Source organism: Dryas octopetala, chromosome 1 (assembly GCF_963921425.1).
Source record: "Dryas octopetala chromosome 1, drDryOcto1.1, whole genome shotgun sequence".
Classification (NCBI taxonomy): Eukaryota; Viridiplantae; Streptophyta; class Magnoliopsida; order Rosales; family Rosaceae; genus Dryas; species Dryas octopetala.
Genome location: NC_141366.1, coordinates 12,279,281 through 12,303,139, shown reverse-complemented (window position 1 = coordinate 12,303,139; position 23,859 = coordinate 12,279,281). Strand labels below are relative to the sequence as shown.

Sequence of the window (23,859 nt, the reverse complement as noted above, 5' to 3'; positions counted from 1 at the left end):
TTATTAAAAAAAAAATTTTATTGTTTTTTATTAAAAAAAAAATTTATTATTTTTTAAATTTAAGGAAAAGATGAAAATACCTCTGTTATTTTGACAGAAAAAACTAACGGAGGTACTATTTTGACATAAAATGAAAGTTGAGGTACTTTTTTGCAAATTTTCAAAGTTGGGGTACTAAATTGATACAAATGAAAGTTGAGGTACTTTTTTGCAAGTTTTCAAAGTTGGGGTACTAAATTGAAACAACATATAAAGTTGAGGTACTAAATTGTAATTTGCTCTAAAAAAAAAAATGTGTATTAGAGAACACTCGCGAGAGCGGCGCGTGGAATAAACAGAGGTGATAAATAGCAGATACGGACGTACACTCTGATTCAGTTTGAGTAGGTTTAATTGTTTAAAGTGCAAGAGGCAAAGCCGAAACTCGAAAGCAGCAGCCAGCTCTGTCGAAATACTCAAACATCCATCCCTTACCTTTCTTCTCATCGCTCGAATCCAAAAAATGGGAAGAGGAAAGTTCAAGGGCAAGCCCACTGGCCACCGCCACTTCTCCACTCACGAAGAGCTCGGTAATCTCTCTCTCTCTCTCTCTCGCTCACTATATTTATGGATATACATATGCGCATACGCAGGGTCTCAGTTGCTTGCGCTTGTCTAGATCTAGATAAATATTTCAACGCTTTAGGTATTTCTGATCGTGAAATTTTAGCTGTCAATCTAAAAGCTCGCAAATTTCTCATGGAATTTTGATTCTTCAAAAATATTCTGTTGTCGTTGCCATGTTGGTTTTGTTTGTATTAATTCAGCTGAATTTTGGACCAGTAAGTCGGATAGCCTCTGTAAGGAAAACAAAAAGGAAATTTTTTTTTCTTTTCAAAATGATTGCTTTAGCTTATTGCTAGTGATTTGGTTTAGCTTATTGGATAATTGGCTCAGTTCGGTTCGAAATTTGACTGATTTTATTGGGTTTACAATTTACTTTAACTAAGCTTTAATTCCAAACTGGGTTGGGTACGTGAATCCCTTTTGATCCTTATTCTGTCAAAATATTTGCACTTCCTCACTACTTTGGCTTAAAAAAACCAGGATAATTTGAGTGGGTGATTTGAAATTTTCAACTAAATTAAAGAAAATTTGAAGTTTGACCGTTGATGATAGGTTACATTATATGTTGGGATTGGAAAGAATATTTCCCTCCACTCATTCTTGGGATGATTAAATTTGTTAAGTTGTTGCTTATGATACTTGAGTAGTTAGTGGTGGGTTTATCAGTGGCATGCTAGAAGACTTTCTGAACTTAAAAATTTGTGAGTTTGTATATTTGGGTGATGGTGAAATAATATTGGTTCACTCGAAGTCTGAGACATGGTTCTTATTGCCAAATAGTATTGATAATTGGTAAATTTGTTTCAACTGCTTTCTTACTTTCACCTGCTATGAGCTAATTCTGTTTGCCTTGTTTCTATATTCCAAATGGTTGCAGTTGCTGGTACCTCTGCTCGCCCACGTAGTTTTAAAAGGGTAATAGTTTTGTCCTTTTCCCCTTGATACTACACTCTTCTGATATAATTTAGTTGAAGACTTGCTCTTTTCCTTTTCGGTAAATATGGCATTGTTCTTTTCATGCTGCAGTCATAATCACCAAATTTACAGATGACGATTTACAATAAGCTTTTTTTTTTTTTTTTTTTGGTAGTATTTTGTCTGAACACACTCACACACATTCACTATGTAGAGTATGCATTGAGTCGGGGGAAGGGGTGCCCCCTCATAAAGGGGGTTGCAGTGACCAGGCTCAGGTGACTGTTTACCGAAAACATAGGTCTTCGCAAAGTCGTAAGACCATGTATGGGGGCTGGGATGCCTTCCCAGTGCCGGAAGGTCAAGGAAGTTGGTGACCTGATGACAGGGGATGGGAATCCATGGTATTGGCATGTTAAACTGATTCACACATTTCGACCAAAAAAAACTGAAGCACACATGTGACTAGACATATCCATATTGACTTCATTGTGTTTCAAATCTTTATTGTCTAAGAAGAAATGATTTTAACAGAACCACAATATCTTATAATCAAATTTCAAGGAATAATATGAAACATGGCCCAATCAAAAGCCATAAGATGTATGTCTCTTGGATGACTCTAAGCACTACATTTGTTGGAGGATTACTATGTGAAAGAAAATTTTGTTTGCCATGTTTTTTTGGAAGTTTATGGTGCAGTACTTCAAGGAGTGGTGTTGCCTTCCATGACACACCTAGACTCAACTTCATGGGCCCAAAACCCATAATAAACATGTTTCTAATATGAATTTCTTAAGAAGTAGCATTTTAGAAAGGGTTATGGCATACGTTTCGTCCTTTTAGTGTTGAGCACAACAGTCAACAGGCTCTGTTGGTTTTCCTCTTATTATAGGCTGTCATTGCGGAGCAGGACTTTGATATCCTGAATTACACATGTTTATCTGTCAAATAAGATGGGCAGTGATAAATTAAAGTAGTAATGTTTCTTAATTATCATTTGAACAAAGAAAATTAATCATTAGTCATTGGCATCTTGGTTTGTTATGTACGAATTAAGCTAACTTGTGGTTTTGTTGAATCTGTATGTCCTGTTCCTTGTTGCTATCCTTCTCTCTCTTGTCCACATGCATGGATGTAAGTTTTTGTTGTGTTTCTGTATCTAAAAGTCTTATTTCTTTATTATTGTCAGGAAGAAGCTGAAGAAGAGGAAGAAGTAGAGTCTGAAGAGGAATCAGAGGAAGAAGAAGAATCCGAAGTCAGTATAATCATTGCTGCTCTATTTCTGTTTCATTTTTCATTTGGTAGCATCTGAATTTTTTATGAATTCCAAGTTGTAACGTTTCTGAAATTTTGGCATATGTTAACAGAAGCGGAAAGGCACTCAGGGACTCATTGAAATTGAGAATCCCAATCTAGTAAAACCAAAGAATGTGAAGGCTAAAAATGTCGATGTAAGCTGGCACATAAGTTTTTTATTCACAGTAGTAACTCAGTTATCATAATTGTTTTTGTGTTTTTCTTGTTGTAGATTGACAAAACGACTGAACTCTCAAGGCGTGAAAGGTATGCAATGTTCCTCACCTCTTGTGCCTTATTAGTAGTAGCATCTGGTTCTATCTTTAAGCACCAGGAGTATCCTAAATTCTGTGTCCCTGGTTTTTTCCAGTTCCTAGTTTGTACAAATCTACAGATATGCCACACTCTCTCATTGTATTTTTTGAAATTTTGACAAACTTGGGTCCTATTTGTGGGCATACGGCATACCATAGAGGGGTAAAATATAATTTACTTTTATGATTCTTTACCAGCCATAACACTCTTGAACTACTAATACTTTTTTCTCAAAGATTCTTTTTGTTGAAAATATTATTTAGGAAAATTGTGTACATAATTATTTTGTTATTTTTTAAGAACTGAAATATGATTGAAATGTTCTGCCTCATGCTCTGGCATTATGTTTGTCATCTAATGATGGTTGAAACTTTAGTTTGGTCATAGTGGATGCTAAATGCCATTCTGATAGTTTTATGCTTCCAGATAGTAAATGTGAACTTGAACCTGCTACAGTCTGTGATATTTGCATATGAAATTGATTTGCAAAGGTCTATGAGCAATACTTTCCAGATTGGTTGCCCTTGGAACCAAATATGCCAGTGATCCAAGGTTTGTTATTTTGTAAACTAAAAGTCTATCTGTTTGCAGAGAGGAGATAGAGAAACAAAAAGCTCATGAGCGGTACATGAGGTTGCAGGAACAGGGAAAAACGGAACAAGCAAAGAAAGATTTAGGTAACATGGGAAATTACAAATTCGAGCTTCATCTTCTGACAGTTCATTGAAATTATGTTAGGCATGCTTTATATGCTAATTGAATTCTCTCAATTAGCTTACAGAGAACATTGGTTCAGTTATTTGTGCCCGAAACTATATATTTTATTTTGTCTTTAACTTTCCTTGCTGCTATGTTGCTACACTTATGTTCATGCTTAACTAGATGTATGTTGTTCCCAAAGTGAGGAGTAAAAACTAGTTGAGGGGATATTATGTCTGCATCTCCTGTTTTTGAATATATTTAATATTCATGTATTACTTTGGTAGTGATACAATAGAATTGTGTGCAATCAAGCCTTACAGAATAAATATAGGCATGTCCAAGCCATCCATGGCTGTTCCTGAATAGATTTTTCAACTGAGAGGTGAAGATATTGTTTGTCCTAGTACTAGATATTATATCGGGGGCCACTGTATGTACCTAGAACTTTGCAAGGCATCTGTTTCATCTACTTTGTAACTCAGTTACAAACAGTGTACTTTGATGGTGGTGAATACTAATCTGATCATGTATCCTTGCTGGGCTCCAAATGTTTTATGATGAATGATGACAAAGCTCCTAAAAACTTCAAGTCATTAGTGGACCCATTTCATATTGATTTACATCTTTTGCTTTTCCTTTATGGCTTTGTTGTATCTAGATTTAGGATATAGGGATAAATTCTCAATAGGGTTTCTTACTCTTAGTTGTGTGTCTCTATTCCTCCATTTGAGTGAATGGTTAATTTCCGTGTTCTTAACTTTTGGTCACCTCTGAACATCTCTGTTTCCAATGTTTCATTCTTTAATTTAATTGTTCTTGCAGAACGCTTAGCCCTGATACGCCAACAAAGGGCAGAGGCTGCTAAGAAGCGAGAAGAAGAGAAGGCTGGTATGTATATCCCAAACTGTGAGCCTTAAATTATGTCATCCATCATTTTGCTCCCCTTTGTGATACTCCTGCTCTGCCTCTGCTTTTTTATTTATTCAAGGCTGGAACAGGGCTATCTAAATTTTAATCATCCTTTTTTCCCCCTTCAATATGTACTGATAGTGATCTGTTATTTTGCCAGCCAGGGAGCAGAAAAAAGGCGAGGCACGCAAGTGAAATAAGTTATGGAGAAGCCCAGTTGATCAACTTGGGGTTGCTTTTCTTTAATGTTTGTCCTTTTTTATCTGTATTATCTGTATCCTAAGCTAACTCATACCAAAGTTTTTTTGCTTTCTTATTTTACATTCCAAATGTATTTATAAAGTGTATGACAATTGTTGTTTATTTCGGTATTAAGAAAAACTTGGTGGGACAAATGAAAATCATCCTTTGGTCATCTGAACTAAATAAATTTTAAATTGCAATACAGGGTTTGGTCGAGGTTGACTTGAGCATACAAAGATTATCCTTTGTGTGCATTTCTTGTTCAACTCACTCTTCTTTGCATCTTTTGCCGTGCAGAAATTGCTTTGGTGAGTGGTTCAAACGAACTAGGTGTATCAGTACCTAATGCTTCTTTTAGTTGTACAGGTTGGTATCCTGACAACCATCTCTGTCTCATGGTTAGCCAAACCCATACGCAGTGCTTTTCACATTAGTATTATAACCTAGGTGTATTCCCCCCTTCCTTATAATCAATCAAATGCCACCATTTGAGTCAAGCCACCTATTCCTAAACAAATAGCATTGGTCCAATGGTCTTCCTATTCCTAAGTAAATACAAGAACAAAGAATGTATGAAGCTCGGATAAGGGACTCGAATGGTTCTTTCTTGTAATGTCGCATATCACAAATAAATCAAGAGTTTGTGTATGGTAAGGACACATACAAACAAAATCTAAGGACTAAAAGTATGTTTGTATGTCATTCTTTTGATACAAACGTACCGTAGAATCTTCTACGCCAGCAAGAAGTTGAGGGTGGTGGGTTTTTGACTGGTGGTCTCCTGAATCGACAGAGCAACCACAGCAAACCTTCTTTGAGGTTATAATATAAAGTGAAAGAATCTGGTCTGAACCCACCGTTTAAGCAAGTTCCAAGCTGGAGAAGGAAGAAGGAAGACGGATACCTTAATGTCTGATTTGGTTTGTTTACGTCAGTTGGGCGGCTACATGCAGAAACCTTTGAAAGCTTTATATTATAATTCTGCATGAATGAATGTATGAGACCAAGACTTTTGCATGAGATGTGCATTGCACACATTCAATGGCCCACAAAACTCTTTATGTAATCAATCAACTTGTGGTTTGACAACTTTAGGCATTCGCAACCCGTGTTGCTTCCCAAATAAAATAAAACATAAAAAAAGGGGGGAGTCCATTTGACAACATAACATTAGCTTTCTATATAGTGGTAGTTAAACATCAGCTTATTTTTCCAAACAACTCTTTTATTAATTAGACTTCAATATCAGTTCGCCAAAATTTGATGACATTGTTAGAATAATAAATAAAAAAATGAAAGAGTTTGGGCTGCTCGGCATGCAAAGAAAAAAAATAGAGGAATTTTAGTACTTTTGAAGTTCAAAGAAAATGATGCAGATACTATAATTAGTAGGAAACTTATGTGGTTGTATCAAAATATGAAAAGAAAATCTTCATTAGGGGATTATTTCTTTAGACATGACATGGAGATTACCAAAATAGTTACCAAAGTTGTACCATTCACCAGCAATTCTGATAAAATCATAGAAGATTAAACTTAGTGGGCCCACGTCAGTCCTAGTTTTTTTGGGTTAGAAGAGAATGGACCACATGAAGAAAGCCCCACTTTATTTTCCTTTTCCTTTGGACCCAAAGCCCCACTTTATTATTTCCTGAAAAATGTAATTTCCAACTACAAAATGTGAAGAATATCCTTTTGGCATTTTGAACCTTTTTTGTGTTGTTCTACTATTGGGTGATGTAGATTGTAGATTTGTAGGCACTAATTTGGCTATTAGCCATCCCTTTGCAGTTTGCACACAATGACAATAACATGTCAACACGTGAAACAAAATAATAAAACTATTTATGTAATAATTGACTATATTTTATACTTATTTTTTAATTAAGGTGGGATTATAAATAGTTAAGATGATACAAAACATAATCAGACGAGATGATACGATCCATAATACACTCTAATCATTAATATATTATGACTGTAAGACCCATTTTGACCAAAAAGCCAAGACGATGGCTTGGTGAAGAATGACATTGAATCACAACAAAAACGTTTAGTTTTTGATGTCTAGGTCAACAATAATACTTTGACAAAAAATAAAGGTCAACAAGAATACTAAATGTTATTGAAGCATGATTATATTACTTGAAAATGTATTGTGAATAAGTTTCTTGGAAGTGGATTTTGTTGGTCACCAAAGAAATTGGTGAATTTTGTAACAAAAAAAGAAAAAAAAAAGAAATTGGTGAATTGTGTTCCATGTGGCTTGATGGAATTGTGAATCTACGTACCTAATGCCACCCTCAAAAGGTCCATCTTAATTCAACCTCATTGATAAAATAACATGGTTTTTTATTTAAAGAAATGTCATTAACTCAAGCACATGAGTTGATCTCCATTGTTTTTGTTGACATGTGGATATGATGGACAATAATTCATTGTCATGGTGGTGGACCGGTGGTAGTTGTCAACATATTAATCTTGATATAAAACAAGAAAAAATATTGCATACATTGATATATAACTTCCTTTGGACCTTGTCATAAGTCATAACATGTTTTTTTTTTTTTTTTAAACAAAATATTCCCAACATCTTTCTATCTATATTAATATTAATATAAAAATTTAGGGAGAAGGTAGAAATTTGGGTTATTGTGTAACTTTTAGAAATTCAATTATACAATTTTTTTGAAAGAAAATTGTAAAAGGTAAATAACTTAACTAAATTTAGAAAACAACTGCTGCAATTTTTTTTCTTAAAAAACTGTAATTTATTTCTAAAAAAAAAAATGGCTGCAATTTCTTAAAAAACTAAAATTATAAAACAACTGCTGCAATTTCTTAAAAACTGCAATTTTTTTCTTAAAAAGCTGTAATTTGCTTAATGAATGCACAATAGAAAAACTTATTGATGCACTCGAAAATGTGTCTTGAAAAATTAGTAGAATAAAATTCATTATTATCTATTATTATATTTTTTTTGGCCAGGATTATCTATTATTATCTTTAATTAATGCAAAGTAGAGAAAGTTTATTGATATGCAAAATGCATTATGAAAAAATGAGTAGATAAAAAAAATTTTGTGATAAAATTTACATGCATATTAATTTAGAGTGCTGTTATTTGCACACATTTTTTTTTTCTTTTTGCACACCCCACTTAAAAAAAAAAAAAAACCAATCAAAGAAAAAAGACCAAACATACCCTCCCTCTCTTTCCCACTCTCTCATTCCCTCACCCAACACACCCCCCATCAATTCAGACCAAAAAAAAAAAAAACAAACCCAGCAGCCCCTCCCTTTGCCTCACCAGTCACCCCGGCCATCTCCCTCCCCAGCTCAATCTATCTCATTCTCTCTCCTAAACCTACTCTCTCTCACCTCACTCTCCTCTCTCCCGAACCCACCCTCTCCCTCACTCTCTTTCTCTTTCCCGAGCCTCGCTCTTCTTCCTTGACGCCGCCGGAAACGATGAACTCACCGGAGAAGATAGTGGCTGGTTCGGTAGTAAAAAATTTCCAAGTGGTGGCTGATTCGGCGGGCCAGTGCCGAAACCTATGATTTTGTTCGGCAGTACTAAAATGGACATGATGCTGAAAGTGTCTTTTACTTATTTATTTGATAAAAATAAAATGTTTTTTTACTTGTTTTTGAAATTTTTTGCTACAAATTTTTATTAGCATTAATTTTTCTAAGAACAACATTATTAAATAAGTATGCCTATTATTTTTTAGGTATATTATAATTTTAATCGCACAAATAAAATATCATAATTAATTATCACAATATAAAATATAATTAACAATGAACATATTTTTTAATTTAAAATAAACAAATAAAAATTATAGAAATCAATGAGGGTATTATAGGTAAAATAAAATATTCATTATTGTTGTGATTTACTGCAGCTTTCAAAACACCTAGAAACCTGCTTTCTGTTTTTGTTGTGGAGAGTTAAGAATTGTGGGGAAAAACAGTTTTAAATTTTTTTACCAAACACCAAAATTGCTGTAAGTGATTTTGGGTCCTCCACCACAATCCCAAACGGGGCCTAAATCAAATACAAGTCATTCGAAATGGATGATTGATGTAATGAAAGTCCAATAATTTCTTTGTCTACTTACACCTAATTCTTTCCTCTTTTTTGTCGCACACTTAATTTCTTTCCTAAAACAATTCTTGCTTTTCTTTTGTCACACACTTGATTTCTTTCTCTAAAAGAAAGGGTGGAAAATTTTAATCTCCCACCATAACATATTAATCTTGATATATGTAAGATTACTCGCTCTAATTGCACCATAAAATATCTTTAAAAAGTCAAAAATTTAATTGATATATAATTTTTTTAGACTTTCTCACAATATAGACGATGTTATATAATGAGACTCATATGCATATTGTGAGGGAAAAATTATATATATATATATGTTATGCATATAAAATTCATCTTATCTAGTTAATATTGAAGTTAAATTACTACAATATCAATCACAAAATCAAATACAAGTCATTCCAAAAGGGATGATTGATGTAGTGAAAGCCCAATGATTTTTTTGGTCAACTTACATTTAACTTAATTCTTTAAAAAAAGGGGTGGACAATTTATTAATTCAGTTAGTCTTTGACAGGTCAGGTGTGTGTAACTTGCCTACAAGAAAAAGAAAACAGATGTAGGGAAAAGGCTGTTGTTGGTTGGGTAAGTCTAATTTTCTATCAGTAAATACTAAAAATCTAATTATAATAATAATTCTAATATTTTTATGGTTGGTTGAGAATAAAAACAACCAAGAAAGAATTCTCTGAAAATAATAATAAATAGAGTTTGATACCAAAAAATAATAAATAGATTTTGTTACCAAAAAATAATAATTAGATTTCATAACCCAATTAGGAAGATTAATCCAAACAGAACAACCTAAGCACACACACCAATACACCATATCAGAGCTATATTTTCCTTGTCATAACGGGAAAAGAAAAAAAGAATTTTGTTCTTTTTTTCTTTTTAATTCAACTCCAAAAACAACTTAAACGGTCAGAATTAGAAACTCAGAGCCATAAATTCGTATATAAAATAAATATTCTCTTCTATTATGTATACAAAAGAACACGGAATTCTGCACCAAAAAAAAGAACACGGAATTTCGATTTTCTCTCTCAATTATATTGAAACCCAATTCTCTCTCTCTCTCTCTCTCTCTCTTTCCCCGTCCCTCTCTCTCTCTGTCTGTCTCTCTCTCTGGGAGATCCTTTTGATCTCGCTTGCTTTGATCGATTTTCGTTTCGGTGAGTTTCTCTGTTCCAATTACTATCAAATTCTTCTACTTTTCTCACAATCTCCTTTATTCTCTCTAAATTTTGAAGCTTTTGTGGACGTTATTGTTTAATTTGGGTTCTAGGGTTTTTCTCTATCCGATCACAATTTCGACGATTGCTTTTTGTGTAACCTTGAAATTGAATTAGGCCTTTTTCTTCTTTCTGATTTTTGCAGGCACTGTTTGAAGATATTTGGTTCGTTCTTCGAATTTAATCCCTTTTTTGAAACTTGTTTATGATAATAAGGTACATAGTTTTGTACGCATGCTATATTTTTCTTTTCTGTAATTATTTTTGAAATTGTAATTACTTTTGGTAAAAATAATTTGGGTTTCTTCTGGTTTTCCTAGAAAAGTCAAAGAAACCATGAAAACTTAAAATTTAAATACAATATTGGGAAATTTTTAATTTTTGTCGACCAATTTTGTTAAAGTTATCATTTATGCGTTTTTTGAATTTTGTGCTCTTTTTTATCTTAATAATAGATTGTATGGTCTAAATTTACTGTTGCTCTGCTTGATAACGGGGCTGCCAGTTTTGTTTGTTGTTTTATTCTGTCTGTATGATTTCCTTTCTTCAATCAGACCCCCATTTTAATTTGTAGTTCATAGAATCTCATAATATCTGTTCTTCCGATATAGCTGCCATTTTTTTTTTTTTTCTATTCCTTAGGAATGTATTGTTTGCAACCATGAGATCAATGCTAAATTTAAAGTGCTATGATGGTATGGATTCTTTTGGTTATGGGGTAATCATTAATGGAGAATGTTTTGACTTTTTCTGGGAAAAGATAGAAGGTTACGTGCATGCTTTGTTTGGACAGAATCATGGGTAGGTTTTCTTTGTGTGGTCCATGAGGCATGAAATGGGTAGGTGTTCAGCATCATCATATTCTTGGTTTGGGTGTTGCAACTCCAGCCAACTTCTATTGTTCTTACATGACCCCTCGTCTAGTTCTCGGGTGTTACCTGTTCCTCTAAATCATGTGGCCTCTGATCCCTTGCAAATTTCAGTTGTACATATTCCTATAATTGACCTTGATTTTCGAAAACTTAATTGGGAGGTTGATGGAGACCTTCTACTATAGAATCTTCTAGGTGATTTTTATTGTAATTATGATGCTGCTGCGCTTAGTTACAAGACTTGAACTCTGTGATCTGGAAACTATCAAACCTTATATTTATGGATAAAATATATATATTTATATATTTAAATTTTGTCTATTAACTTGTTGCATGGTCTAGAATTCCCTTCTGACTGATTTTTATAAATATTTTGGCTTGAGAACAGGGATAATTTGTTGCATCAATGGGGCAAAGAAATATGCTATGCCCTAGTCAGATGATTGATTTGGAAATGAATCAACAAGGTGAAAGTTATCTCTCAGCCCCACCCTGCATCCATTTTGGGGGCACAACCAATATTCAACAACCCAATATTCACACAATGGTAGCACCTTCAGGGAGCACAACTAATTTTGATGCCCAACATTTACCTGAGCGTTATGATAATGCTGCATTCTACGGGATGACCCAGTACAATGGTGTTCAGCATCATCATAATCTTGATTTGGGTGTTGCAACTCCAGCCAACTTTTATTATTCTTACATGACCCCCTCATCTAGTACTGGAGTGTTACCTGTTCCTCTAAATCATGGGGCCTCTGATCCCTTGCAGTCTTCTAGCAATTATGGAGTCATTGGAATTTCCGCGGATGAGTATGGAAGGAATAGTCACATCATGGATGATGTCAGAGGTCCATGCAAGAGAAAAAATCCTGAAGGCTTACCAGGGACTTTTCAATATTTTAATGCCTCTGCTAACCCTAGTTCTTCAGTGCCTCTAAATATGAGACATCCTGATGGGGTTGCTGTAATGGATGCTGTAACTTTTTCCTTGCCTCAGTATGTAGGAACTGGCAATCCACCAATTATGGAAGTAGGACCACAGAGTAGTATGAGAAACAGATCAGCTACAACTGGGATGGATTCTGTTATGACACATGACCATAACCATCTGAATCAAGGAAATTATGTTGGTCAGCAGCAATTTCAGCCAGCTGGAACTCTTTGGTTGGACCAACATTTAAGTAGTAATGGTGGAGATGGAGGTGCTTCAGCCTGGAATCAAGGTCATACTATTCCTTTTATGCATGGTAGGTATTCGTTTCTTAGTTTCTGCCCTTATAATTGGGTTCCTATTTGAATCAGTTTAGGTCATTTCATTTCAGAATGATCATGTTGCAGTTAGTTTTGGCAGTTTCCTATCTCGTTATAACCAGAAGCTTAACTTTTATGTAAAAATCCTATATGTTTCCTTTTTGTTTCATTGAAGGCTTTTTCTTTTGGGGTTGAAAAAAACTATAGTTTCGCATATAGAGGTTGATCACTAGAAAGCAGTTCCCATCTCTAACAGTAAGGTTGATTGCCTGCTTTATATAAATAAAACTTGTGCATATTTTTCCTTTTGAGAACTTGGTCTCATTATCATATCTACCTTTAATGGAAAATATTTCTGTTTTGAACTATTTAAGGAAAGCCACTTATGTGTTTTAATTTAATGATCAGTGTGATATTATTTGTTAATTGGATCTCTCTCTCTCTCCCTGTCATTCTTACAGGGGGCAATGTCAGTGTAGGCTCAATGGAGAGTGCAAACATGGGTATGCAAAGATATCATGATTCATCTAACAACAGAAGTTCCTCTATTCTCCGGCATCCTCCTCTGCTCAACCATCGGCATCATAATCATCATGTTGCACCACCCATGCAAGGATTGAGAGGCCACAATCTTAATTTTCTCCCCCAGGTAACCACAGCAACTTCATATAGATTACCCGCAAGTTCCTCACGCAGTACCATGAATCATTCTCAGAATGGTTTGGAGATTGGTCGTAGGCAACCAGGATCTATTCCACAATCCGGCTTTAGGATATACAGGCCTCACCAAGGAGTCATTCCAGAGACAGCTCTAAGACACCAGAACCTTCCCCACTTGAGAGTTCTTCGGGTTGATGTAATCTCTCTTTCTCTCTCTACATATATATCTTGTGTTTGCCTTTTATTTGGAAGTATCTAGTATATGTATTTATGATCCATGCTGAACTATTGTGGTGCGCTTTGGTAGGAGGTTGCGATATCAGACTTCTACGAAGTTGGCAGCTTTAACGACCAGCACAGAGACATGCGCTTGGACATAGAGGACATGTCGTATGAGGTAAATTGAGGAAATTTGATTCTTATCCATTTGTGCATCTGAATAAATCAAGAAAGTAACTCGGATCTTGTAGATCAACAAAATATAAAGAGGCTCGTAGTTTATCATTCGATCTCAGATATATTAACTGGTTCCTTTCTGTTATTTTGCATTTTTTAATTATGCTGACATCTGCATAGTTTAACCTTGATATCTTCACTTTCAACTGCAGGAGCTTCTTGCATTGGGGGAGCAAATTGGCCATGTAAGCACTGGGTTGTCAGAGGAGACCATCAGAAAACAACTAAAGACAAGAAATTATTTATCATCTGCTACTATTGTAAATCTGGAAGAAGCTGGATGCCCAGAAAAGGAAGCTGATTCTTGCATTATATGCCAGGTACCATAAAACTCGTTCAAATTGGTTTCAGAGAATTAACAAAATTTTTTTTTGATTTTGACGTTAATGTGCATCTGAGTATTTTTCATACTCATGAATTCTCTATAATGTTACTGTTTAACAAATATTTGATCTTGCTCTATTCACCATTATGGCATTTGGGATTTTACAGGATAATTATAAGAGCCACGAGAAGATAGGAACTCTCCATTGTGGACATGAGTATCATGCAGGTTGCTTGAAGAAGTGGTTGCTTGTGAAGAATGTCTGCCCCATCTGCAAATCTGAAGCATTAAGCACGGGGAAGAAGGGGTGACATTTGGATGATCAGGGACTCGTCCCTTTGTTCTCTTGACTAATTTGCTTCTGTTATGTATTTTGTATATGCAGTCTGCATATAAATATGTTGACCAACTGTTACCGTCCAGCTCAATTTATTTGTTGGCTTTTCAAAACATTGGTCCTGTATCTATCAAAACTTGTACAGACTTTTTTATTATTATTTTTTATCTGCTGTATTAACTCCTCGGTAATTATGCCTTATTCTTGTTCAATTGTGTCATTTCCAAGTTCCAACCGATGGAATGCTGAATGATGAATTATGAATATGTTCAGAATGAAAATTCAATGTTTTTGTTCATTATATTGATCTTAAGCCCAATAATTTCTTGTTGCATGCAAGTTTAGCTCCTGTTCCATGTATGTTATCTTTAAACTCCTGTTAGGGTGGGTTGCTTGATGCTTAGACTTGTACTGTTCTTTCCGCTCATACGTGACCTTTCTTTCCCAACAAAAATGTGAGTTACATCATATAAAGGTAAGCCTTCCATACATACTATAAGAGAGAGGTCATACATACTATATAAAGCATGGGTGATTGAGTGGCTGCTACTAGATTCTTTGACATGGTCGATGGCACTTGGGATTTTACATTTATTTATCTTTATGTGGTTGGATTTAGATGAGAAGGACCAATAAAAGGAAGTAGAAAGAAAAAGATGACAGAGAGCTTAAACCTGTAAATCCGAGAATCTAAAATGCACAAAAATTGTTGCAATGGAGTGGCTTGCGGAATTGTCTTTTTTAGAGTAACCTGTAAGTGTTTTTTGACCAACAAATTTTGTTGAACCATTAAAAGGGAAGCTAATTCATCATACGTTGGACTAATCAGTAATTAGATAAGAAAACAAAATTGTCCAGAAACTCTTCCTAAACTAGAGCAACCAAGTACGTCAAAAGTTAAAGAGAGAAATATTATGAAAAAGAGAGAGAAACAAAGGGAGACGGGTAAAATAATCAAGAAATTGACATAACATGATGAAAGCTGTGAGATTTTTCTTTGATTCCAAAACTATAAGCCAACCCAGAAAAACTCAAGCACCGGAATACATGACCACATGGTAAAAAGTACATGAGAAATTCCATGAGTTGCCAGGAAGAAATCCTGAAACTTTGGGGGCAAGGAAATGAGAGGACGACATATTTAACCTTGACCTGTCATCCTTGTGGTTAGGCAGAACAGCAACCAGCTTGCTTAACAGCCGAAACATCATCCTTGTTTCCAACATTTATGGTTCGCCCCTTAGGCACGGCTGCAGGATCATCTCCAACCTCAAGTGCTTTCCGGCTGACTACATGGTATATTTGGGTTAGGACTTCAGTGAATGCATTTTCAACATTCAAAGACTCGAGTGCTGATGTCTCCATAAAGAAGGTGTTCTCTCTCTCAGCAAAGGCTTTAGCATCCTCAACAGAAACAGCACGCAGGTGACGCAGGTCTGCCTTGTTACCAACGAGCATTATCACGATATTGGCGTCTGTGTGATCACGTAGCTCCTTTAACCATCTCTCAACATTCTCAAATGTAACATGCCGGGTGACATCATAGACAAGCAAAGCTCCAACAGCTCCTCGGTAGTATGCACTCGTTATTGCTCGGTACCTTTGGAGAAAAAAAATAGAAGTAATTACTCTTCGAAATTCAACAATCATCATTTAAAACCAAGACCAACATAAAATAAATAAATATATTAAAAGAATTTATCCACCTGTCACCTAATTATCTATCAAATAATGCTAGTTTGCTACCATAAAAGTTCTGAAATTCAGAGCAAGACCAAGCTAGTATCCTTCGCAGAAGGAATCCGATACATATTCATTTCTGATATCATTTCCCAAAACAAACTGTTCAGAAGATACAGGGCCATTAGAATTTCTTATTGGATTACATTTGATGTTCATGCTTTCAATGCTTCGAGATTCAGATAAAAAAATTGCAAGCAAATTCTAAGCAATGAAGTTCAGCAGAGGATTGGCTTCTAAATTTCTAATAAGCAATGTATTGCCAAATTGCCAAAGGCCCATATTGTACATTTTCCAAATTTGGTCAAGTTTCTTATTCAAGCCAAGAGAATCTGGTGAATTTCAGCAGTGTTCGCACATCAATAGCTGAATTTCCACAGCATCCAACAAAAACCCAAAAAAAGAAAAAAAACCCAATTCCATTTATAGATCTCGATTTATTAAGCAAACAAGAATTAAAAACATTTCCTTTTCTTTTCTCTCGTTTTCCCAGCATCCAAACGGGCAAAACGCAAGTACCCAAATCCCATGAAAACAATTAATAAAATGAGAGGAATGGGAATAGGAGGAGAAATGAAAACCTTTCTTGGCCAGCGGTGTCCCAAATCTGGGCCTTGACGATCTTATCGTCGACGTGGATGCTGCGGGTGGCGAACTCGACGCCGATGGTTGACTTTGACTCGAGGCTGAACTCGTTGCGCGTGAACCTCGACAGGAGGTTCGATTTGCCGACCCCAGAGTCCCTATCAGCACCACCTTGAACAGGTAGTCGTAGTCGTCGTCCGCTCTGTACGCCATCCCTCCCTCCCTCTCTCTCTTCTCTCCGCTCCAAATTCGACTTCCGGGTTCGGGTCGGATCGAATTTGGTCGCCGATTTATTTACGAATTTGGAAATGGAAGGTTAACTCCGACTCGGAGACATGGAACGAAGGATGGATGATTGCCAAAAGGGAAAAGACAGCGACTTTATGGAGCTTCTTCTGCTGCCGATTATCATGTCACTATCGGACTGGGCCTCTGTCTGTGGGCCCACACTCCACCCCAAGTTTTAAGGCCCAGTCAGTTTGCTTTTTTTAATCCTTAATTAGGACTATACATTCACGTATAAATGTATAATTATTAATTATGCTTAGAGCTTAATGAGCTTATTTAAAAATACGATTATTAACCATTTATGCTTAGGACTATACATTCACATTTAAAAATACGATTATTAATTATCGAATGTTCTTTCCCAACTTACATGAGATATGATATGACCACATCCCATCATCACATGTAAAGGATTTGGTTTGTAAAGAAGTTGGTTTGTAAAGGATTTCATGATTATAAAGCAGAAGAAGAAATGTCATCCTAGTCCTACAGAAGATATAGTGCATATGTATTTTTAGCACCAATTCATTTTCTATTGCTTGAAATTTGGGTAAACAAAAACGTTTGATTCAAAAAACTCATCATGTTCTGTGTTCAAAGTTTGAATAGATTCGAATAGATTTTTGTATGTGCGTCTGCAAAAACATGAGCAAGTCTCTGTCATCTTCCTTCTCTAAGCAGCCAATAGCTTCCAGGACGTAATGGAAATCTTTCCCATACATATGCACCGCGCATGCCGCTTTGTAAGTTAAGAGCTGCAAATCACCTGTTGCAAAATAGAAGTGTAAAAAAGATTTAATTTTCAACTGTTCTGGCTAAACCAATGCAAAGTGATAAGATTTCAGACATGCAAATCTGAAGGGAGTTGATTCTCTACTTGTTCTCTCAAGTGCGGCGTAATATTTAGATTATTTTGTACAAAGAAGTTAACATAAGAAGTCTTGCTAAATGTTGTATATAATTCAAGATAAGATAATTGTACACTCATTAGACAGAGGTGATTAATGCCTTAATAACTTTAATTAATTTTACAGGGATGGAGCTTGTAGAGCTAAAATCATCAGGGTCTGAATTATTATGCATGAACCGAGTCCAGATTTACTTATGTATACTCTAATTTAACACTAGACCCTCATCAATATGCATAGGCTAAGGTGGAATCTCTTCCCCTATACAGAGAGGGCGGGGGGGGGGGGGGGGGGGGGGGGGGTGGGGTGGGGAAGGTTTTAGTGTCAATGGAAGGGGTGAGGTTTTGGAGGGGGAAAGAACACCTTGATTGTGCAGCCTTCAAAATCACCTTCCTATTATAAAAATATTATGAACTCAAACAAGTTTAGAAATGAAACGATGCCACAAGTAGAGAAACTGAGCAGCTTGTTGATATTACTTATGATTAGGTACCTGCTGCAATCTCTGATGCCAGCATATTATGGCTGAAGTGACGTGTAAACCACCATCTGCAGCGAAATCTCCAACTCTCTCCAGACTTTCCCTCTATAAATAGTTTGGGAGTCTTATTGAAAGAAACGGAGTACCGTTTTTTATTTTCACCTTCATTTCCATCCAGACACACTGACATTCGGTCCTCGTCATACTGAGAAAGTCTCAGGAAACATAAAGCAAACTCTCTCCATGTGTTGTAGTCTGCATAGGTAGCATCTAAATGCAAAGCTATCGCTTCCAGCAGGGACTCAGAACTATAATCGTCTGCAAAATATCAAAATAAAACAATGAGAAACAATTTCATTATAACTAGTAGAAATCAAAACTTTATAAATGTCATTATAAAGAGAACCATGAATTTATAAGTCACTGCTCATATCTTTAGTAATCACATGAAGGTGAAATATCTTTAGTAGTCACCTGAAGGCGAAATTTTCAAAAGACAAGTTTTTCAGTACATAATATTAATTTTCTGTCTGTTTGCAACAATAATGGACTTAGGACTATGGTTTCTCAGCTATACTATGTATTGGATAAAATTGAGAAAGATCATGTACCATTTTGATGCATGCGAACAAGCTTTGCCAATGATTCGCAACATGTTGGATCCTTCTTTAAGATATCCTCAAAACAAGTTGAAATCATGGAACTGTTGTTACGATCAAATTGCTCCAGAAGCCTAGCCCTTAATCTGCCAACATTAGAGCTTTTTTATTAACCCTTCATAGGTAACAAGACCAAGGAGCATTAACAAGACCAGAGATAGAAACAAAACTGACAAAGAAATCAGTACCGAATAGGCAGTGGTGTGTTTGAACTACAACAGTACTCAAGCTCATTTAGGGCCTCTTTGACTTGACCTCCAATCAGCAACATCTGCCACAACAGATAAAGCCTGAGAATAGAGAGTACTTGAGTTCTAGTAGGGTACTATAATCTATAACTATATCAGTTGCATGTAGTAGTGAATGCTCTTTTAATTCCTCTTCGTTTGATGGATTTTATAAGAGAAGCCTTCTTTTTAGATAAAAATATGAGACTAATGCTTGCAAGTACACTAATCTAAAATTCTAACATGGTAACCATAAAGTTCGCAAGTGCATTTTTGCAAAAATCATATTAAGATAATGTTATTTCTTTACTAAACAAGATGTTCACCTGTATCAGAGGATGCAAGGCCACCAATACCGGGGGTGTGGAGTGAATAGCAAGCCGTAAGTACTTCACTGCATCCTTGTAATAGTCATTAAAAATTTCCTTATGCAAATACATGAAGTCCTCGTGATTATCGTTGGAGTGTGGCAATCGTATGGGCAATAACAGCGACTCCAAGCCCTCTGACAAAATGCATGACAAATACAGTATAAATTATATATGTCCATAAACCAATAACAAACAGAACAAAGATTTAGGAAGCTAATAAAGGCCTATGAAAATCCAGAGAATGGAAGTTAGTTATTTGTCACTAAAAGTATCAAATGTGCAAGACCACACACACACACACAGACACACTAGATTTAGGTTGGTTGTCCATGTACTTAAATGCATTTTGTTTGTCATCTTGTTGAAATCATAAATTTTCAACATACTGGGAAATAGAAGTTATTAAAACTGGTATCTGGTAGTTGTAGTTAAGACTAACACACTAGAGAGAGAATACATTTCATTGATCCATGCAAACAAGTAATCTAAATAATCTGAAACCGGATTATAAAAGTTATCCATTTCCCCCTTATGGGCTACAGCCCTTTGCAAAAGCTCCTAATGATGCACATGGATGAGTAAAGGAACAACGGGTATTATCCTTATACAAAGAAATCCAATCATTAAAAGCCTAACATATAAAAAATATTACTTCAATGAGAATATGAAGGAAATTCGGTACTCACCAAGGACTGAGAAAATGGGAGCATAATGCATTTGATCATCATGATTAGAGAAAGCTTCATTATCTGTGTTTTCAGCAGAGTCTGCATAGAAATTTTGGGTCTCAAAGTTCTGTGGAGGATCTTCTACCTCCATGTCATCAACCCGCACAGAGATTTCTCTATGTAAGCCACTGTCAGCATCAACAGATAATATTTTATCATTCATGACAGAGGTGTCTGAATCACATTGAAAGGCAGTACCAGCCTCATTAGTGTTAACTTCATAATGCCCCTCTGAGTATTCAAATAGTTCGTCTGATTGCCTAGCGGTACAAAACTGGTCAGCCTCCCTCCACTGCATCTCTTTTGGGATGGCAGAATACCACAATTGCTGGAACGTCAATCCCACAATCATATGTAACAGCGGGTCATTTCCAAAATCCTTTAGTTGCATGAGACTGTTGAAAACAAAAATATGGGATTCAGATGATGTCTTCCATATGGCATCTCTCCTTAAAATAAAATAAAGGACATAGTAATTCGACAATAAAACAGAGAGCGATGACTCGTTTTTCCTAACAAACAAGCAATTGTGTCCTTCATTAGTTAAGGTCTATCCTCAGCAAAACAGACATTATAGTACAGAAGTTGCTACAATATCCAGTAAAGCTAAGAAGTCAGAGCAAAATAAGAATCATACCCCAGAGCGTCCTGATGGGCGTTGTTAAGATTCCCTTGTGTAATCCAGAGAAGGATGCGCTCCAGTTGAACTGCAAATCTGTGCTGCTCAAAACCAAAACAGTGTATCAGTGTATGTAATGAAAATTTCATATACTGAAATTAAGTGCATATATAAGACAGGTAAGAAAGTAAAGCATAATGAAAATAAACAAACCCATTACCTCAAATGACTGACCCATCATAGTCCCATTTTTGCTTTCCCAAACTTCATAAACATCCCTAATCCTATTCGCCTTTGAATACTTGCCTCCCAAACGCTCAAGCATCCCCATCAAAACCTAACACACATTGACAAAAAAAACCCACATCAAACATCACCCCAAAAAATTAAACGATTCAATTTCAATTCCAATTCAAAGTCATGAAAGCGGTGGCAAGCTCAATACCCACCGAATACTTGAACCGGTTATTCACCGGCGACCGGTCCTTGAGCCCACCCTTCAGCAACACGCTCAGGACGCCGCTGGCGTCGACCCAGTTGTGCTGCTTCACAAGCTTGCGTAATAGCTTGGTCAGCCTAGCGCGGTGCTCGGCCCTCGGTTTTGTGGAGCCAACGCCGAGGATGTAGGAGGGTTTGCTCAAAGACAAAACGATGCGTTTTAGGAGATGGGCTGATATTGCGACGCGGCCTTCGTCGTTAGTGGACTTTCTCTTGCGGTTTTTGGGTTTTCTTGGGGTGTTGTGGTCTGCTTCTGGCGCGAGAGGTTCGGCCATGGCAACGCAGAGTGAGAGAGGCTAGTGCCTTGTGAGGACTAGAGTCCCAGTTCCTGGGTTTTGGGTTTTTCAGAAGATTGACGTATTAAAAATTTCAGAATATGTTAGACAACCGAAAAATATAATTTGGCGCCAGGCCTAGAGCTGTTCTAGTGCAGTTAGATGCGTCAAGTTTCATGGCCAAAAAAAGATGTGTCAAGTTTTAATACCATAACACAAACTTAGTAGGTTTGGGTCAAGTTTCACGATTATAAGGATTTTTTTTTTTTGGCCAGGAAACACGATTATAAGGATAAACACCTTTAATTAATATTGTATAAAAAAGTTAAGTAACTTTATCATTTTTAATATATATTGTATGAGTAATAGTATTAGTACTATTTTAAGGTTATTTTTAAAGAAATTTTATTCAATAACCATTTTAAATACCTCTTAAATTTTTTTGACCCCCTACCCCTAAAACTAACAATAATGACCCCTTTGTATTTTTCAGACCAAAATATCCTTTATATACGAAAATGTCGCCACAGTACACTATGTGTCGACAAAAAATTTGACAAGTTGCTGTAGCAACCAAATCCTTCTCCACTTTCTTCCTGCAATAGTCATGGAGAGTGACCTCCCTCACCGACCAACGATCCATCATCTCCTATCTCTATCTCTCTCTCATTCTCTCCAAACCCAAATTTGAAAAAAAAAAAAAAATTCGAAAACCCAATTCTGAGTTTTTCTCTAAATGGGTTGGGAGGGAAGGGGAGAGAGACAGAGACAGAGAAAGAGAAACAAATATGAGATGTTGGTGGTGGGCACGGGCTAGCAACCCATCATCTTTTCTCTCTATCTCTCTCCTCTCCTCTCCCAACCCAAATATGAAAAAAAAAAAAATGAAAACCTAGATTTGGTGGAATTTGTGGTTGCTACACGGCGACGTGGGTTTTTTTTTTCATTGGATTTTGCTGGGTTTGTTGTAGCTGCTGGGGATGGGGGTGCCGACAATTGGGGCGGCGAGGGGGCAGTGGTTGGCTGAGAAGGGAGAAAAAAAAAGAAGCTACGATTAAAAAAAAAAAAAAAGGTTTTATATGGAGGGTATTATGGGCATTTCATAGAAAAAAAGGTCATAAAAATTAATTTTGGGATTAGGGAGTAAAAAAAGTTTAAGGGGTATTTAAATGAGTTATTGAATAAAATTTCTCTATTTTTTATGGTTTTGTTAGTATCATTATATAATAATTTTTTTTATAAGTAATAGTTTTAGTTTAAAAATGAAGGAAATCTTGTTTAAAATTTGTAGAGCAAAAAATATATGCGTCAACCTTAACACAATTATAAATGAATTGGATTAAAGTTGACTCATTCAACATAATTAACTAAATGAGTTAAAGTTAGAATTAACTAATATTTGATGCGAACATGAATAGCAGAGCTCACTTACACGAATTGCCACTTCTAAGTATAGCCCTTTGTTTGTTTGGGCAAAGCCCCACAATATATATAAAAGATGGGGTTACACTTTGCACCCTTTCAATTTGAATTGTTTTTCGTTTTACACCGTGATTTTTAGAATTTTACAAGTTACACCATAACATTAGTTTTGTCTTTTAATTTTTGCCCTTCATTAGTTTGACCTCTCTTTTGAAGACTTATTTTCTAACGTGTAAGCTATGAGACTCACGTTTCAAACTAATAGAGGACATAAATTAAAAGACAAACTAAAGTTATGATGTAATTTGTAGAGCTTTAAAGAATATGGTGCAAAGTGAAAAACGACCAAACTTAGAAGATGCAGAATACGGTTCACTAACAATTGTAGTCATATTTTAAAGTTTTTTTTTACTGTGTTTTTATTTCTTGTATTAAACTATTAATATTTATAATAAAGAAAAGAGGAAAGTATAAATTTGGTTAACTTATTTTATATTTAGTTTAATTTTGGTTTACGATTTTTTTAAGTTCAATTTTTGCCCATTTATTTTATATGTAGTTTAATTTTGGTTAACAATCTTTTTTAAGTTATGATTTTAAATTATTTGGTTGTATTTTCTTCAATTATAATTGAAGTATAAGTTATATTTAATCATTTCTTAGTCATAAAAACTAATTTAGAATATTATAATCAAAGAAAATTGAAGTTTGGTGAAGTTTGAAAAAATATAAAAAATTTATACGAAAAATTGGTAGTTTTGGGTACCCTACTTTGTGGCCAATTATCTTGAGTTTTAGAACTCCGATTTAAATGAT

At 35.5% G+C, this 23,859-nt stretch overlaps 4 protein-coding genes across 6 annotated transcripts; 2 read left to right on the top strand and 2 right to left on the bottom strand.

The window, feature by feature from the left end:
- The first annotated feature begins 374 nt into the window (after positions 1 to 374).
- LOC147297962 (uncharacterized) lies at positions 375 to 5,150 on the top strand. The gene is made up of 8 exons (XM_086246077.1): positions 375 to 569; positions 1,484 to 1,521; positions 2,714 to 2,779; positions 2,892 to 2,975; positions 3,053 to 3,087; positions 3,727 to 3,812; positions 4,660 to 4,725; positions 4,907 to 5,150. The coding sequence occupies exons 1-8, from the start codon at positions 503 to 505 to the stop codon at positions 4,939 to 4,941; spliced, it is 477 nt and encodes a 158-aa protein (XP_086102203.1). The 5' UTR covers positions 375 to 502; the 3' UTR covers positions 4,942 to 5,150.
- A 4,924-nt stretch (positions 5,151 to 10,074) lies between these two features.
- Positions 10,075 to 14,454, top strand: LOC147297961 (RING/U-box superfamily protein). 3 transcript variants are annotated; one of them, XM_086229958.1, is made up of 7 exons: positions 10,075 to 10,275; positions 10,481 to 10,500; positions 11,596 to 12,460; positions 12,926 to 13,320; positions 13,432 to 13,521; positions 13,733 to 13,900; positions 14,073 to 14,454. In XM_086229958.1, the coding sequence occupies exons 3-7, from the start codon at positions 11,614 to 11,616 to the stop codon at positions 14,214 to 14,216; spliced, it is 1,644 nt and encodes a 547-aa protein (XP_086086084.1). In that variant the 5' UTR covers positions 10,075 to 10,275; positions 10,481 to 10,500; positions 11,596 to 11,613; the 3' UTR covers positions 14,217 to 14,454. The 3 variants fall into 3 exon arrangements, with proteins under 3 accessions (XP_086086084.1, XP_086086083.1, XP_086086082.1); XM_086229956.1 differs by having other exon boundaries at positions 10,076 to 10,275; positions 10,481 to 10,551; XM_086229957.1 differs by lacking the exon at positions 10,481 to 10,500.
- Positions 14,455 to 15,186: 732 nt separating this feature from the next.
- RABA1G (RAB GTPase homolog A1G) lies at positions 15,187 to 16,931 on the bottom strand. The gene is given in 3 exon segments (XM_086230092.1): positions 15,187 to 15,842; positions 16,564 to 16,726; positions 16,729 to 16,931. Coding segments are annotated over 3 exon segments (648 nt in total). The 5' UTR covers positions 16,781 to 16,931; the 3' UTR covers positions 15,187 to 15,409.
- A 407-nt stretch (positions 16,932 to 17,338) lies between these two features.
- On the bottom strand, positions 17,339 to 21,771 carry LOC147297959 (TAF RNA polymerase I subunit A). The gene is made up of 9 exons (XM_086228832.1): positions 21,298 to 21,771; positions 21,069 to 21,185; positions 20,867 to 20,949; positions 20,188 to 20,624; positions 19,457 to 19,635; positions 19,092 to 19,174; positions 18,856 to 18,989; positions 18,257 to 18,562; positions 17,339 to 17,621 (listed from the first exon to the last, which is right to left on the bottom strand). Exons 1-9 carry the CDS (start codon positions 21,619 to 21,621, stop codon positions 17,437 to 17,439), a joined length of 1,848 nt encoding a protein of 615 aa, XP_086084958.1. The 5' UTR covers positions 21,622 to 21,771; the 3' UTR covers positions 17,339 to 17,436.
- Positions 21,772 to 23,859: the final 2,088 nt, after the last annotated feature.